Here is a 19,312-nt window from a genome sequence, read left to right on the forward strand (position 1 = left end):
CTACGAGTGACAAATGTCATAACTTTTTCGACGCCTGAAGAACGTCTTGTTTCACACTAGTCAATCAAGCATGGTTATAACTTTATCACATTTTAACCTTAAAATTTACCAGTTTGGTTACAAGGTAGTTAATGCATCAATAGTGTATTTTATACAATACTACTATAAATCTTCATTTTTCCATTTACATTCATACGGTGATATTCTCACAAGAGAAACAAATACTATTTTTCGAGTAAAGATAGTTACCAATATGGAAAAACATACATTTATACTGTTTCAAGTACAAACATACATTTTACACTTTATTCAAGAGAACAGAGCATACAAACAGTTGAGTCTTGGTAGAAGACTACTTTTCATTTAAGTAGAAAATATAGGATTTTCTGGAAAGGTACAAACATTTTCATGAAGCAAATGCAAACACTTGACACAAAAATACTTATGCACTCACTCAACTTTTATGTTGATACTCTCTTTCAAAATAACTTGTGTTCTCAGGTCACCAGTAGACAGGTACACTGGACCAGGTTTTGAGAAGACAGAGCATGTTCAAGACTCGTCTTTTATTTTGATATAATTTTTGGTGTCTTACAACTTTACACAAAACACACTTGTATTAACTATATTATTAACGCAATGGATGTTGTTGCTTGTTTTATTATTGTGCATTGTTATGATACTGTACATGACGTCCTCCGCCCCCAAATGTTTCCGCCATCTCAGTTTGGGGGTGTGACAGATTGGTATCAGAGCTTTGTTTATAGTGAACTGAGTATATCAACCCATAAAAGATATACAACTATAAACACATCGGGATAAAAACACTCTGACCAAGAGTTTATACTTTTAAAATAATAAAATATTTTACTAAAGTATACATACATGCATTCATACTAGGTTCAGTGTCATACTAGAACAGAACAAAAGTATTGCGGTTGTTGGACAGCACAAGTAGGCATGGGGACATATAATCAGGTATGGGATTGACATAGCATGATCCACTATATCTATCCGAGAAGTGATTAGCATGTGCCTATGAATGGTTGTGGTGTTGCAACAAGGTTAAAACTTACCAACTCTACTACAATGAAAACTCTAGAACATAACGTAAACTTAAAATCCTATAGGAGTATTTTGTTGTACTATAATTACTTATGTGAAAACTAAAAAGGTCTTTACTAGTAGGTCAATAGTTGTTGAGTGGATACGCTAAGGTTATATGTGACTAAGGTGTTATAGACCTAGAATCTGTGATCTTCACTTTACTTCCTGTTCCTTGTTTGGTTGTGGTCTTAGAGTTGGGTCACTTATTCGAAGGTGTATTCTATCTTGGTTATATATAATTGGTATGCACTATGCAAGTATTGAAGTAACTGATAATGATCATCCTATAATTATCTTTATTGATACGTCTATTTATATGTCTCTTACACCCCTTTTCTCGCTTAGATAACATGGCTGGATTCCATCTACCTGGCGACCCGTACTTTCCCGGTCAAGGGAACGATAGATGGCTTGAAGCTGATCCCAAAGAAGAGAACCCGGTGATCCCAATAGAAGAAGACCCCGAGGAGAGTGCTGAGGAAGAGAACGAAGATGATGAACAGGAAGACTCTGACTCGGAACCCGAGGTCTATAATCCACCTCAAGTTGCTCCAAACCCCAACCCTTGTCAGACTTTTCAAGGCCCGACGCCTCTGTGGGCTGTGAACTTGGGAAGGTGGAGCCATGAACAGGGATAACCACCTCCCTACAATGGAGACCGAAGTTACTACAACTTGAATGAGGGAGGCTCACCAAACAGAGTCCTTCCTATCTTAGTTCGTCGTGTTGCTCGCAATGCTGAGCAGGGAAGGGCAACCATCGACCAAGTCATAGAGATCATGGCTAACTCAGGAGTCAACACAGTTCGTCTCCGCCACCTGACCGATGACCAGGAGTTAACTAGGACTCACACTGACGCCCTACAGATTGAACTGAATGCCTGCCAATCCGAAGTTAGGGATCTTCGACAGAACCAAGTGGCATTGCAAAGGCGTGTGTGGGAAACAGAACAACAGTTGGCTGGATCCAGGGCAGAATCTAGCACCAATCAAAACAACACTCCTTGCGAGTAGAGCCTACTCTACTCACTCTTTTGGATATAGATTAGGTCTACTTTTAGACTCTAGTATTATTTTCCTATTTGTATCTAGACCTTGAACTTTCAGTTTGTTAGGTTGTATGCTGTCAAGGTTTTCCCTGTATTGGTATTTGTAGACCTATTACAAGGTCAAATTTTTCATGAACTCTTTACATCTATAATACCAATGATATTGACAAGCATCCAATCCTCTTGGAAAATCCTTATCCAAATCCTTTCATCTTTCAAATGGTAGAACTCAATTACAAACACTTCATTTACATGTTGATCTATGGTGTGTTAGATCAAGGATCACTCTCATTATTCTCACTATTGAATGCTTACTATTATCTTTATCTTTGTAAGCTTACAGTTGAAAGATGCCTCCTCGTAGATCAACGAGATGCAATCCTTCGATAACTCCAACTCAACCACCACCTCCTCCACAATACGATCCTGCAGTTTTTCAAGCTGCGGTGACTGCGGCTGTAACGGCAGCCTTGAGCCAAATAAACGCTAGCGGTACTAGCGGAGGTGGAACGTGTGTTAACTCGACACAAGGTGATAGTCATGGGCACCCTAGGGAGTGTTCATACAAAGACTTCACCAACTGCAAACCCAAATCCTTTAATGGCAGCGGGGGGGATTATCGCTCTATCGCAATGGATAGAGAAAACGGAGTCTATCTTCGAGATCTGCTCCTGCCCGGAAGGAAGCAAAGTAAAATTTGTTGCATGCACCTTCTCGGACAGAGCCTTCACGTGGTGGAATGGCCATGTCAAGTCACTTACTCTCAATGTGGCTAATGTGATGGGCTGGGAAACACTGAAGGACCTAATGATAGAGGAATACTGCCCGATGGAAGAAGTTCAGAAACTTGAACAGGAACTTTGGAGCCTAACCATGAAAGGCTCCGACATAGTAGCCTACACTGCCAGGTTCAGTGATCTGGTGGCTCTATGTTCGGGGATGGTCCCCACTGAGGGCAAGAAGATTGAGAGATACATCTGGGGATTAGTACCTCCATTCCAAGGGAATGTATTGTCTTCCAACCCTACTACCTTTGACAGTGCCAAACGATTGGCACAGCGACTCATTGACCATGGAGTCCGCACACCAACAACACCCCCTGTTGTCCCAGAACCAACCAAAACAACCGACAACAAGAGAAAGTCTTGGGACAGAAAAAGACACAACTCGGCGTAGAACTCTGCTAAGAAACAACAGATTGTGGTTGTTCATGCCGCAACAACACCTACTGTCACTGCACCGTCAAAACAATACTTTGGGATTTTTCTGAAGTGCAACAAGTGCAAATTCCACCACAACGGACCCTGCCGGGAGATGCAGTGTGCAAACTGCAACAGGAAATGGCATACTGCTTGTTTCTGCAAAGCTCTGGAAAGACCAATCACCCAGGTCCCTGGCATTGGAGTAGGCCAGACATGCTACGGGTGTGGTGAGGTTGGTCACTACAAGAGGAACTGCCTGAAAGCAGGGAATGCTGGTGGAGTGGGAAGAGTCTTGGCGATAGGCCATGAGGAAGCGGTGGAAGACCCTACAGTGGTCACTGGTACTTTTATCCTCGATAACTCTTATGCATGCATACTATTTGATAGTGGAGCGGAGAGGAGTTTCGTGAACCAAAAATTTGCACACTTACTTAAACAACAGCCACGAGCATTAAAAGAAACATTCACCGTAGAAATGGCTAACGGGAAGACTGAGAGCACTAACAATATATACGTAGGATGTACCCTCTCTCTAGATAGCCATTCATTTCAAATCGACCTCATGCCTGTCTCAATTAAAAGTTTTGACGTCATTATCGGCATGGATTGGTTGAGTCTTCATCGTGCTGACATCATGTGTTTTGAGAAAGTCGTTCGTATTAATTTACCGAATAACGAAACCCTAGTTATCTATGGTGACAAACCAGGCACGAACCTTCGAATCATCTCAAGTATACAAGCCCAGAAGTACTTACGGAAGGAATATCATGTATTCCTTGCTCACGTGGTTGATATGAGCCAAGAAGTGAAAGACCTAAAGAACATCCCAGAAGTACGCGACTTTCCCGACATCTTTCCCGAAGAACTCCCAGGATTACCACCACAACGTCAAGTCGAGTTCAGAATCGACTTAATTCCAGGAGCTACTCCTGTAGCCAAATCGCCTTATCGACTAGCACCAGCAGAGATGCAGGAACTATCCAGTCAACTGAACGAACTGATAAACAAGGGATTCATTAGACCAAGTTTCTCACCTTGGGGAGCACCGGTCTTGTTCGTGAAGAAGAAAGACAGATCGTTCCGTACGTACATCGACTATCGCGAGCTAAACAAACTTACCGTTAAGAACCGATACCCTCTACCACATATAGACGACTTGTTCGACCAACTTCAAGGAGCGAACTATTTTTCGAAGATTGACTTAAGATCCGGGTATCACCAGTTACGAGTTTTAGAGGAAGATGTTCCCAAAACAGCTTTCCGAACTCGTTATGGACACTACGAGTTTGTAGTGATGCCTTTCAGATTAACCAATGCACCCGCGGTGTTCATGGACTTAATGAACCAGGTGTGTCGCCCTTACTTAGATAAATTCGTAATCGTGTTCATTGACGACATACTCATCTATTCTCGCAGTAAGGAGGAACATAGTCAACACCTACGACAAATCTTAGAAACACTACGAGCAGAGAAACTTTATGCGAAGTTCTCTAAATGCGAATTTTGGATTCGAAGAGTCGAATTTTTGGGTCACATGGTTAGCGAAGAGGGAATTCACGTGGACCCTTCCAAAATAAAGGCCATTGAGAACTGGTCAGCTCTAAAGACGCCTACAGAAATTCGTCAATTTCTAGGCCTCGCTGGCTACTATAGCAGGTTTATTCAGAACTTTTCAAAAATTGCGAAACCACTTACCACATTGACCCAGAAAGGTGTGACCTTTGACTGGGAAGTGAAACAAGAAAAGGCGTTCCAAACGTTGAAGCAAGACTTATGCAGCGCACCAATATTATCCCTCCCAGAAGGGATAGAAGATTTCGTGGTTTACTGCGATGCATCCAACCAAGGGCTTGGCTGCGTTCTTATGCAACGAGGGAAGGTCATCGCCTATGCCTCAAGACAGCTTAAGACACACGAAGCCAACTACACTACACATGATCTTGAGTTAGGAGCACTAGTATTTGCTTTGAAGATCTGGCGACACTACTTGTATGGTACGAAAAGCACTATCTTTATATACCACAAAAGCCTCCAACATATATTCGACCAGAAGGAGCTCAACATGAGACAACGACGGTGGGTCGAGCTACTAAATGACTACGAATGCGAAATTCGTTATCATCCCGGTAAGGCCAACGTAGTAGCTGACGCCCTAAGTCGGAAAGAATACTCAGGTCGTAGAGTCAAGGCATTGACTATAACGATCCATTCTCATCTGTCCACACAAATTAAAGAGGCTCAGCAGGAAGCCATAAGACTTGAAAATGTGGCAGGTAAATCCATTAGAGGGATGGATAAGAACTTAGAAATCAAGGGTGACGGAGCCTATTACCTCATGGATCGGATCTGGACACCAAAGCTCGGTGGTTTCAGAGACGTTGTCATGAACGAAGCGCACAATACTTGATACTCCGTTCATCCAGGTTCAGATAAGATGTATCTGGATCTCAAAAAGTCATATTAGTGGCCTAACATGAAAGCATAGATTGATACCTTCGTGGGCAAGTGTCTTACTTGTGCCAAGGTTAAGGTCGAATACCAAAAGCCCTCAGGTTTACTACAACAACCGGAAATACCTGAGTGGAAGTGGGAGCAGATTAAAATGGAATTCATAACCAAATTGCCCAAGACAACGGGTGGTCTCGATACCATTTGGGTGATCGTAGACAGGTTAACTAAGTCCGCACACTTCCTGCCAATCAAAGAAACTGACAAGATGGAGAAACTGACAAGAACTTACATTAGGGAGACTGTACGACTACATGATGTTCCCATATTTATTATCTCTTATAGAGACATAGATTCACTTCAAGATTCTGGCAGTCGCTACAAAATTCCCAAGGAACTAGGCTGGACATGAGTACAACCTACCACCCACAAACTGATGGACAGAGTGAGAGGACGATACAGACGTTGGAAGACATACTGAGAGCTTGTGTGATCGACTTTGGAAGTGCAGATCCCCTCTGTGCTGGGATGAGTTGGGTGATACGCAACTAGCTAAAGGACAAGTTCCTGACAGTACTCTCACAGGTCTGGAAATCATTCGGGAAATGACAGAGAAGATCGTTCAGATTCGTGAACGATTGAAAGCCTCTAGAGACCGACAGAAAAGCTACGCTGACAAGAGACGGAAACCTTTGGAATTTCAGGTTGGTGACCTTGTCCTATTAAATATCTCTCCCTGGAAGGGCTTGATGCGCTTCGGAAAGTGTGGTAAGCTAAATCCAAGGTACATTGGGCCTTTTGAGATTCTCGCTAGAATCGGCCCTGTAGCTTACAAACTCAGACTACCTCAAGAACTTAGTAACGTACACCCTACCTTCCACATATCGAACCTAAAGAAGTGCCTTTTTGATGAGACTCTTGTTATCACACTCGATGAAATCGAGATCAATGAGAGCCTCAACTTCGTGGAAGAACCTGTAGAAATCATGGATAGGGAAGTCAAGCAAACGAAACAAAGTCGTATTCCGATAGTGAAGGTTCGCTGGAACGCAAAACGGGGACCTGAATTCACTTGGGAGCGGGAGGATCAAATGAAACTTAAGTATCCTCATCTTTTTCCTTAGTCCATGTGTATTTCTTAGTTTTAATTTCGGGACAAAGTTCCCTTTAACAGGGGGATGATGTGACAACCCCTAATTTCTATTCTTATAAAAGTCAAACTTCGTCAACTAACGGCAACTTAATTTTTATTCTATCTTAAATGAGTTAGAGTAATGACTTTTAAGTGTTTAAACCTTGTATTCAAGGTGTTATGTGTTTAAGAAGGGAATTAGTTGGAACTGAGAAACTTTGCACCCCTCTTCTTCTCTCTTCCCTTCGGACCGCAAACCTCGGCCGCAAACCCTCGCAGGGCCGCAAACGAGCCTTCAGCCATGAACAGCCTTTGGGCCGTGAACCGGCTTCGGACCGTGAATAGGCTGCGCGCCGTGAACCCTCGGTGTACGGTCGTGAACCTCCTCTCCTATATATATGAGAGTTGTTGATTTATTCCTCATTCTTTCACTTCTGGCCGCAAACTCCAACATTTCTCTCTCAAGTATCATCTTTCAAGCCTTCAATTCTTCTTAGAATATTTCTTGGATCTTCAAGGTGTTCATCATTTCATCATAATTATAGGGATTTCTAGGCCGAAAACACTTGAATCTTCTTCATCCTTCAAGATCCTTGGGCCGTGAACTCAAGAACATCAAGTGTTCTTGGGCTGTGAACACTCCATTTTGGCCGTAAACTCCAATCAATCACTTGATTTCATTTCTAACACCTCTCTTGTAAGTAATTCTTACATCCTAAGTTGTTTACTTGATACCTTAGAGTTTATATTCACTAAATTCATGCCAATATGTTGAATATATTGTCATTTAGGACTTGATTTTGTCCCGGGAGCTAACTAGTGAAACATTCATCCTATATCAAACTTCAAATCAAATCACTCACACAAGGTGAGTTCATACCCCTACCAATTTACAGTTTTAAATGCTTTTGAATGCTTTTAGGGGGGGGGAATACAAGTTGAACACAATGTAATTTTGTTAAACACTTACATATGAAAACATCAAACGAAAGGATTTCTTATATTCAAATACTTGTTAAAACCATTTTAAAACTATTCTTAGATTTCTGTTTTTATCAAATTCATATTCGTGTATCTATTTACGTATAAATATGCTTTAACGGACTTAGGACTATTGCTAAATACCGTAACTCATGTTCCTTGTTTGGTTGTGGGCTTAGGGTAAGATCACTAGTCCGACTGTCGGCTAAATCATAGTTATACTCATTGAATACATACATGAATATTAAACCCATATTTAAGGAACATACTAACTCGGTTGCTTATGATGAATAATTGAGTCTTTTCTACAAATCAGTAACAGTTTGAACAAATATACTAGTAAACTATAATAGGTATAGTTTAGAGGATTTCTACATACTATTTCTAGATCAGAGAAACATACATGAGTCAGTACATACATACTATTACTATTCATTTACAAGAACAAGAAGGAATATACATACTATAACAAAGAACAAGATAACTAAAATGTGAGATACTATTTCCTGACATAGCAATATTCTTGCTATGTTACGTTTTATAACCAGACTCTCCTGGAGGGAGAGCTTGAGTTTGTATATAGATCTATACTGGATTGACAATCCTACACCTTGTTGCTAGCTATAGTAGGACCTGCAAGTCTACGAATGACAAATGTCATAACTTTTTCGACGCCTGAAGAACGTCTTGTTTCACACTAGTCAATCAAGCATGGTTATAACTTTATCACATTTTAACCTTAAAATTTACCAGTTTGGTTACAAGGTAGTTAATGCATCAATAGTGTATTTTATACAATACTACTGTAAATCTTCATTTTTCCATTTACATTCATACAGTGATATTCTCACAAGAGAAACAAATACTATTTCTTCGAGTAAAGATAGTTACCAATATGGAAAAACATACATTTATACTGTTTCAAGTACAAACATACATTTTACACTTTATTCAAGAGAACAGAGCATACAAACAGTTGAGTCTTGGTAGAAGACTACTTTTTCATTTAAGTAGAAAATATAGGATTTTTTGGAAAGGTACAAACATTTTCATGAACAAATGCAAACACTTGACACAAAAATACTTATGCACTTTCTCAACTTTTATGTTGATACTCTCTTTCAAAATAACTTGTATTCTCAGGTCACCAGTAGACAGGTACACTGGACCAGGTTTTGAGAAGACGGAGCATGTTCAAGACTCGTCTTTTAGTTTGATATAATTTTTGTTGTCTTACAACTTTACACAGAACACACTTGTATTAACTATATTATTAATGCAATAGATGTTGTTGCTTGTTTTACTATTGTGCATTGTTATGACACTGTACATGACGTCCTCCGCCCCAAATGTTTCCGCCATCTCGGTTTGGGGGTGTGACAATGGTTGTAGTGAAGGGTGAGAAAGTATTAGACAAATGGTTAATTTTGAATGTTGGTCCCTTATCTTGGAGGAGAAGGGAACCTTTTATACTTGGAATTGGGGGCACAAAACCTTGACCATATCTTCTGCTTTTTCAGGTATGGAAGGGACAGACGACTTCCGATCGGTAGATCGTGCCCCATGAGTGTTTGTTTGCTATTGGTGCAGGCTTGCCAGGGGATCAGTGTCCTGAGCGTTACACTTGTCGCTATGGAGGTCAACTGGTACTATTTTGTCTTGACGATGGCCTTGGCACTTGGGCGCCAAGGAACGAATACGGGGTTGCGACGGGCGAGGGCGAGGACGCGGCGTTAGGCATACACCGTCTTTTGCCCAAGCTGTCTATCAAATTAATGGTCTCGTTATGCCTGGCGTATTCCTGATGGGATACGTCAACAATATATATATATATATATATATATATATATATATATATATATATATATATATATATATATATATTAAACTCATAATGCATGGATGTATATGTATTGTGTGTGTATGCAATTGCTTCCAAATGTCTTAAACCCACACACATACACACAATCTTATAGGATTTGAAGTGCATACCAAAGTCACTAGAAAATCAAGCAAGTACATTAGACTAAATCGGCCATTCACTTCGTGCAACCTCACGAACTCACGTATTCTACCTTATACAAACAAACACACAATCAATAAATCACACTCATACTACACATGCATACATGAATCAATAAGTGAAATGTACTCTCAAAATCCTTCCAAGATCTCCACGTACCCCAAACTCATAAAAAAAATCTTCTAAAAATCTGCATTAGATCACATAAATTTCACCCAATCTTCCTCCCCACTCTACTCTCGATCTTTCACTCTCTAGTTCTCCTCTTTGAAGCCAAAATAGAGAACCAAGAAGGAGTCTGCTACACTTCTTTCGATCCAGTTTCCTTCCACCTTCAATTGTCAATATTAGCAAGCCCAAACACCCTTTACCTATTGCTAATCACTACTATATTCCCCGATCACCAAAACAACTCAACGACAAGGGTTTATCACCGGAAGAAACAAGCCGACAAGTACCGACTGTCACCTCCTCCTCCGGTCGCCATGTACCTCCTATACCACGTCTCTGTCTTTCATCGAGCAAACAACTCCGACACCCCCTTCTTCTTCCTTTACCATCGACATCGAACAGCCAAGCACCCTTGCGAGTTGACTGAAACACAATGCCAAACATCCTATCTGTTGCTAAATTACCATCGTTCCTTCGTCCTCTGCTTACTCTACTGCCATAATCAAGAAAGAAACATCCAAGAGGCCGTAGGAGCAGCCCTCACTGCCTTATACGACGTTGATAGCAACTTGCTGCCTTCATCGTCGTTTTTGTCGATCAATCAAAGACCGGAGATTTCTCCCTCGGTTTATTATAGGGGACGGAGACAAGAAGACCAAGGAGGATCATCGGTCTCGACGACTCTTCCTCTCTCGACAAGTCTGCCATCACTGAATCATGCTTCATCATCACCTAACACACCTTTCTCCTTCTTTGAATCGGGCAAGCATCTTCGAGCTTCAGGATGTCGCAAGGAGGCAAGAGATTGAGATGGAGATCTAGACTAGGGAGCAGCGGCATGCTCCCGCTCAGTCACAGCCAGCAGCAAAGCGGTTCAAGTCTGTTGATTTGCATTCTGGAGGATAAAGGGGTCACACTTATAGGAAGTGCGACAAGGTTCATGAGGGTGTTTTTCGATCTTCTTCTTATGGGTGCCACAATTATGGAAAGGTAGGGCATTATGTGAAGGATTGTCATCACCATGCTCTAGTACCGAGCATCAGTATTTGTTATCACTATGATTAGGCTGGCCATATGAAGGCCAACTGTCCCTTGCTCGTTGCAAGGCCGGTGCAGGCTCCAACACTGGCCACTTTGAGGATCACGGATGGACGACGGGGTAGGACGGAGCCCCTGAGGGCTCGAGGTTGTGCTTTCTAGCTCACTGTGGAGGAGGCTATGGCGGCGTTGGACTTCGTTACTAGTATGTTTTTATTTAGTATTATGTTAATTATTTTATGGCATGCTTATATTTATGATTCTTTTATGGTACCTTCTTAGTGAACTCCTTACCTGCTCTTGTGCTTTTTGACTCGGGTGTGAGTCGGTCTTTTGTATCTCAGTTCTTGAGTAGGACTTTTGATATGATTCCTGGAGAGTTCGAGTGTTCGTTGCGGGTTTCTATTTCCAACGAACATGTGGTTTCTGCATCAAGCATTTATCGGGGTTGTATTGTGGAGATTTTCGAGGTGTCTTACCCGATTGATCTGATCCCTATCCCCATGGGAGATGTATGCGTGATTGTAGGGATGGACTGGTTGAGCATGTTTAGTGCGATGATTAACTGTGAGGGTCAGCGGGTGGTAGTTCGAACCCCAAGTGGGGGAGAACTGATTATTTATGGAGAGGGTACCAGGATTGGATCAACCTTTTGTTCTGCTGCCAGGGATCGACTGTATCTGCAACATGGGTGTATGGGTTATCTTGTGTATGTGGTTGACACTCGGGTTGGGAAGGAGGTTTCGGTTTCGGATGTGCCTGTAGTCAGCGAGTTCCCAGATGTGTTTATGGATGGTCAAGGCCGAGCACCATAGGCCGCATGGCAAGCTTCAACCTTTGGAGGTTCCCATATGGAAATGTGAACAGATCACCATGGATTTCATCACCAAGTTACCTCAGACGACTAAGGGGTTTGATGCGATTTGGGTGATAGTGGACCGTCTGACCAAGAGTGCCCACTTCTTAGCTATTTGAGAGAGCTCCTCGGCTGAGAAATTGGCTGATGTTTATGTGCGTGATTGTCTCTCGACATGGTGTTCCAGTTTCCATTGTATCCAATCAAGATGTTCGGTTAACTTCTCGATTTTTGCAAAGGATCTACGAGGAACTAGGTGCACAACTACACTTTAGCACTGCTTATCATCCGCAGACTGATGACCAGAGCGAGAGGACCATTTAGTTGCTCGAGGATATGTTGCGAGCTTGTGTGATTGATTTTGGTGGGAGTTGGGACTCTTACTTCCCTTAGCTTAGTTTTCTTACAACAAAAGCTATCACTCCAGTATCGGTGCACCGCCGTTTGAGCTTCTCTATGGTAGGAAGTGTCGTACCCTAGTCTGTCGGGGAGAGGTCAGTCACAGGGTTATGGGAAAGACCGAGGTGGTTCTTCAGACGACAAAGCTTATTCAGTAGATTAGGCAGAAGTTGCAGATAGCTCAGAGTTGGCCGAAAAGTTATGCTGACAGGTGCCAATCAGAGTTGGAGTTCCAGGGATATGGTTCTACTGAAGGTATCATCCTGGAAGGGTGTAATACACTTCAGGAAGAGGGTAAAGTTTGGGCCCCGATATATTGGTCCATTTCGAGTGATTTCCAGGGTTGGCAGGGTAGCTTATTGGTTGGATTTGCCTAAGGAGCTCAGTCAGATTCATAAAACTTCCGTGTTTCTCTGCTTCGAAAGTGTGTGGCTGATGATTCAACGGTTGTTCCTTTGGAAGATATTCAGGTTGATGATCGTTTGAATTATATTGAGAGACCAGTGGCGATCTTGGATAGGAAGACGAAGGCCTTGCGCAACAAGATGGTATCTTTGTTCACTGTTCAATGGCAACATCAGAGGGGTTCCAAATAGACTTGGGACCCAAAGGCAGAGATGCGAGAGCACTACCCTGAGTTATTCTTGGCAACGGAATTCGAGGACGAAGTATGATTCAAGTGGGGGAGAATTGTAACACCTCGATTTTCAGGTATTTACATTTTTTATCCTTATTATGTAATTGTTTGCAAAATGGTCCCATGTAGCACTTAAATAAAACGTGTGGATCTGATGACGTACATTGGGCAGATGCTTGGTACGTTGACATACATGGTTGAAGGCCAGACCCTAATTTTTAGGGTTTGGGCCCTATTTAAGCATCATTAACTCCCCAAGACTCATTCCCTCATCAGCCTCCGACCCCATTTCGTATCTTGCAAACCCTAATCCACCTTTGTGATCACTTTGAGCCTTAGAGTGTGTTGTTGGTGTTCGTGAAGGAGGAAGAAGGAAGTGGATTCACCTTAGAAGTTTAAGACCTCTTTCGACCCATAAACATCTTGCCTCAAGCTTCATTTAGAGGTATAAAGCTCTGAACTTGTTGGCTATTTCATTAGATCTTGCTAGATATGGAATTTTGTGTTTTTTCTCCCCATAATCTTGGTCCATTTGAGTATGAGCTACTCTAGACCAAAGAAGTTGTCCTTTTGGACGTTCTAGAGTGTCTAGAGTGATAAAAATGTGATATTCTCCCATCTAGTCCTTCCATGCAAAGGTTATGATGTCTTAATGGATTAAGAAGTTAGGGTTTTAAGGTTTGGCTACTTAATAGCCATGCATGGTCATAAAGTTGGAAACTTTATGATTTAGAACACTATTTGGGACTAGAACTAGGCTTTGGACGAAAGGACTTAAGAGGATAAGCACTTAATGGAAACATGACATCTAACCGAGTACGTTGGGCGTACTTCTGAGTACGCTACGCGTACTCGTGTGGAGTCCCGTTTTTGGATGATGAGTACGCCATGCGTCCGAGCTGAGTACGTTGGGCGTACTTAGCCTGAAGTTTGACTTGTTGACTTTGACCTTTGACCAAGCTTGACCTAAGGGTATTTTGGGTATTTTGTATAATAGTTTGAGACAAAGTCACTGTCTGTTATACATGTGACATGTAGAGTTGATATACAGAGTTGTGTTGTGTTCAACTATCTTTTCATACTAAGAGGTGAGTTTTCCTCAATGTACTTATAGGTCGAAGGCACCAATGTCGGCCCACTAGGTTATGCATTCTAGTTTTGAGAATGTTGCTATGTTGCATTGATCGGTTAGAACTGAGTCCTGGTATATAGGATGTTATACGATAGTGAACTGTAGATCTGCCTGTTGACTGGTTATATGATTATTTGTTTACTAGATATATGTTATCTGTTATGTATATGTCGACATAGTATGGTTGGGTTAAGGCAATGCTGCTTTGTGCGGAAGCCAACAAACCTAGGAGCAAGCCAAACATAAGCTGGAGGCCCGAAAGGTAAGACAAACTTATGTTGTGGGCTCAGGAGTAAGCCAGACATAAGCTGTGGGCCCGAAAGGCAAGCCAAACTTATGTTGTAGGGTCATGAGTAAGCCAGACATAAGCTGTGGGTCGGGAGGCAAGCCAGACTCATGTTGTGGACTTAGGGTATTCCAGTCTGTTAGTTATGGACCCAATATGCATGTTGTTATATGTTTGTATGGTGGTGCTTGGAGGAACTCACTAAGCTTTGACTTACAATTTCAGTTTTATGTTTCAGGTACTTCAGATGATCGTGGCAAGGCGAATGCATGATCGTACACATCATTTGATGACATGTCTTTGGAGATTTATGATACACTGATCTTGGGATATTTTTATTTGATACTTGGTCTTGATATGAGTTTTGTTTGAAAACCATGATTTCTCTAAATTTAAAAATAAAAACTTTTATATTGATTTTTGGGATGTTACAATCCACCTTCATCATCTTCACTAAAATCAGGGTAAGATAGGAAAATAACCACCACAAATATCACAGAGATGCGACTAGTTTATGTTCACTTAACATTTTGAATAAATAATTTCTATTCCACCTTCATTTTCTGATTTAAATGCTTAATTTTTCTCCGATGTTGCACATTAATCACTTCCGACATGGAAGCCCACTGCCACCATAACGACACAACCCCAAATTCAACCTCAATTGCATATTTTGATCAAACACCAACTCAACAAATCTGAAATCATAATCAAATGGGTAATTCACAAAACTCAAGCTTCTTGCCTCCATCTCTTGATTATGACTCTATATCTTATACAATCAAGTCATTTTTTTCCCGATGGGTGCTTCATCAAATCCAAGAATAATACTTCTCCAGATATGCAATTTCATCAAATCTTTCCTTCGTCAGATTTGCTTTCAAAAACCAATAATTGAAGTGAATATATGACACTTTCTCTTCAATCATTCGAATGGTGGTGAGGGGTGGTATTTGAGGCGGAGACACTATTTCAGCCAAAATTTTCTTCAGTCTGCAGGCTTGCAGCCATCGCCGTTAACGCCTTTTCTACAACTATTGTTCGGTCTTCCTTATCTGGATTCACCTCCGGTTTAGGTGGTTTTTTTGGGTTTCGTATTCCAACAAGAATTCAAGGTGAAGAGGAGGATCACAACGACATCTCCAATAATCCGTCCTCTGCATCCTCCAATTTGTGAATCAAGAGACTAAAGGGTAAAGGTTTGAGTTGTGAATCACTTCGTCTCTTGATTCCGATTCTTAATAACAAAACCATTGATTCACCTTCATCCTCCACAATCCTCTCCGAACAGGTAAAAAAAATCAAGTCTAACTGTCTAAGGGGTAAAGGCTTGAGTTGACAAATAAATTCAATCACAAGGTTGTTATAGTCAATGTGTAACCAATATACCCCTTCACTTCTTCAATAAGGACGTTTTTTAAACCATAAATATCAAGTTTAAGCCCTTAAATTATAAAAAAAAAGCATTAAGGACTTTTTAAAACAAAAATGAAAATTTTGTAGGACTAAAATGATATTAACACTTGATTAAAAATGTATAAAACTAAAATATATTATCTTTTTAACTTATTATCCTTTTCTATTTTTGTGAAGGACTAAAATGGCACTCGACTATAACCACAAGGAGATAAAGTATCAACTCAACTAAACTTATCCAACTCTGCAGTGTACATTAGGGCTACCTTCTTCACACAAAAGACCAACGGGAGGAGCCGCCTGAGGGAGCAGAGGTCAGCCGCCGGTTATCTTCAACCTCCGCCAACATGGGTATATTATCTTCATTCTTCTCTTTACGCTAATCCAACACATCGATCTATCGATTTGTATTCAGTTTGGAAATGGCCTCTCATGGTGGTGCATTTAACGGCAGGTATCTCACGAGACTCGATGCACAAGAGGCGCGCCACCGGAGGGAAGCAGAAGACCTGGAGGAAGAAGCGAAAGTAAGAAACCAATCACCTTCTATGTTATATTATCGCACATCATTTTAATTGCTTGTAAAATCAGAGAAATCGAGGAAACACATTCGTCATCATCCCAAAATAGATTCAGTTTGAATCGAATTTCATGTTCAACATCGAATCGATCTCGGATTTGAAAACCAGCAGTCTGCAACTCTAATTGTTCACCATGTTCGTGTAGGTACGAGCTTGGTCGTCAGCCTGCTAACACGAAGATCTCAAGCAACAAGACTGTAAGGAGAGTTCGAGTGAGAGGAGGCAACGTGAAGTGGAGAGCTCTTAGACTCGACACTGGAAATTACTCATGGGGAAGTGAAGCAGTTACTCGCAAAACTCGTATTCTCGATGTGGTCTACAACGCATCAAACAACGAGCTTGTGAGAACACAAACTCTCGTCAAAAGTGCTATTGTTCAAGTTGATGCAGCCCCATTCAAGCAATGGTACCTTCAACACTATGGAGTTGACATTGGTAGGAAGAAGAAAACTGCTGCTACTACAAAGAAGGACACAGAGGTAAGAACTATGAAAACTGTTGTCCTGTAATTTCATACCATGGATGCTCATGGTTTATGATTTTTGTTACAGGAAGGAGAAGGGGCTACAGAGGAAGCAAAGAAGAGTAACCATGTTCAGAGAAAGATTGAGAAGCGTCAAGAAGAACGTAAGCTTGATCCTCATGTTGAAGAACAGTTTAGTTCTGGAAGGTTGTATGCTTGCATTTCATCTAGACCAGGTCAATGTGGTAGAGCCGATGGGTGAGTATTGTTCATCTATAACCTTTTGTTTTCTATTCTCTATTTGGATGTATTTTGGTTATTGTAAACAGATATAATTTCTTACCTTTTGGTTCTTTGGGAAAAACAGATACATTTTGGAAGGAAAGGAGCTTGAGTTCTATGTGAAGAAGCTTCAAAGAAAGAAGGGAAAAAGTGCTGGTGCTGCATTTTGAGAGTGTTGATCCCTTTTGGTATGTTTTGGGTTGTTTCATTTACGTAGTTAAACCAATTTTAATCGTTTTAGTTGCATGTTATGTGTGATCATTTCATAAAGTTTATAAGATTTTGATTTGTGCATTGTCTCGTTATCGATTGCTAGATGATCTTTGTTGTTTTGCAATGATACTAATCATGTTATCTTAATTGGATGTTTCTTGATTTTATTTTCAAGAAAATTTTGTTTTTTGAAGTTTAATTTCTGTTTACAAGATCATTCTTTTAAAACATGATAATTGGACCGTTTATGCTTACTATCCAGCCCATGTTTTCTAGAATCCTTTTCGCATAACTACCAATCCAAATGACATTGTTCAATGATAGTATCAATATTATCATCTCAGACGGCGCTGACAGCATTGTAACAAAATTTGATGTATAGGGATCTATTGGATCCAATGAAAACTTTAGCGTCTAATGAACAAAATTAAACAATTTGTTTTCATTATGTCATTAAAAATATTAAAATGCCATAGAAGCCAACAAGAAACTTGCTCCACCGGTTATAGTAGGTTGGATTGCCAACATTGGTGAAAAAAATTGATGTTTAGGACTCTATAGAACCCAATTAGAGCTTTGGTGACTGAATGGGTAAATTTTAGATAGTTTGTTGACAATATATGTCAATAAAGTAAGTGGATATGCTACCTAGGAGCTAAGTTGGATGCCATGTTGGTGTGTAAACTTGTTCAACTTAAATGCAAGATTTTAACAATTCCTTTTTGCAAATATCAAAATTTTTTGTTGTTAAAGCAAAAAAGTGGCTTTTACTCCTATCAAATGGAGTAGATAGCTCATCTCATACCCTTCTTCCAACATGAAATAACTCATGTTTTCAACCCTGTATGTAACGTTTCTGAATGCTTTTGGCATGGGCATCAAAGTCTATCTCAATAACGGTTAAACGAAAAATAACAAAATGAGAAATAATTTGTGAAATTGTTCAGTAAGTTACCTTGGCTAGTCGTAGTAGGCGTTCTTCCTCGATAGAAATTGAAAACTATATGTAGGCCATGATCCTATAATCCCCTCAAACCCATGAAAAGATGCTGATATTAATATCTCAAAAATCACTAACATTAAATGCCTCCATTATACAAAACATAAAATTAGAAAAAGAGAGGTTTTATGGTGTGTGTGTATGTGATCGCAAAACAGTAAGAGCAAGAAAGAGAGAAAGAGAGTTGGGTGTTGGCTTCTTTGAATGGTTGTAGTATTAAAAATAAATTCAAAATCTTTTACATGTAAAGATTAAAACAATCCAGAAAGAAAAATCAGATGGGGTAATATCAAATAAATGGAATTTTAGACGTAAACCATACCTATTGTGGTGAATAGCGGCAAAACTTGAAGGATAGCTTCACTTAGGTATTCCACCAAACACCTATTATGCAATTGCCAATCATGTTCTCGATTTAGTAATTTTTCTTGTATATTTATTCACATTTATTATATGTATTTAATCACATATGAATATATGTATTTAATCACATATGATTTATGTAGACAATATTCATTTTCACATTCTCGATTCAATAGTTGTACTCATGTATTTGATCACATGTGATTATATGTATCTAATCACATATGATTTATATGGACAATATTCAGTTTTACACTATCTATTCAAAAGTTTTTCTCATATATTTAATCACATGTGATTATATGTATTTAATCACATATGATTTATGTGAACAAGATTCATTTTCGTGTTATCGATTCAATAGTTTTTCTCGTGTATTTAACCACACATGATCATATGTATTTAATCAACACATGATTTATGCGGACAAGATTAATTTTCACATTTTCGAATCAATAGTTTTCTCGTGTATTTAATCATATATGCTTTATGTATTTAATCACATATGATTTTTATGGACACAATTCCTTTTCA

At 40.2% G+C, this 19,312-nt stretch overlaps 1 protein-coding gene across 1 annotated transcript; it reads left to right on the top strand.

The window, feature by feature from the left end:
• Positions 1 to 16,115: 16,115 nt before the first annotated feature.
• On the top strand, positions 16,116 to 17,496 carry LOC145120857 (small ribosomal subunit protein eS8y). The gene is made up of 5 exons (XM_079056653.1): positions 16,116 to 16,227; positions 16,331 to 16,403; positions 16,603 to 16,936; positions 17,009 to 17,178; positions 17,288 to 17,496. Exons 1-5 carry the CDS (start codon positions 16,224 to 16,226, stop codon positions 17,370 to 17,372), a joined length of 666 nt encoding a protein of 221 aa, XP_078912779.1. The 5' UTR covers positions 16,116 to 16,223; the 3' UTR covers positions 17,373 to 17,496.
• Positions 17,497 to 19,312: the final 1,816 nt, after the last annotated feature.

Source organism: Lactuca virosa, chromosome 6, assembly GCF_052849685.1.
Source record: "Lactuca virosa cultivar CGN04683 chromosome 6, Lactuca_virosa_CGN04683_v6, whole genome shotgun sequence".
NCBI classification, from domain to species: domain Eukaryota; kingdom Viridiplantae; phylum Streptophyta; class Magnoliopsida; order Asterales; family Asteraceae; genus Lactuca; species Lactuca virosa.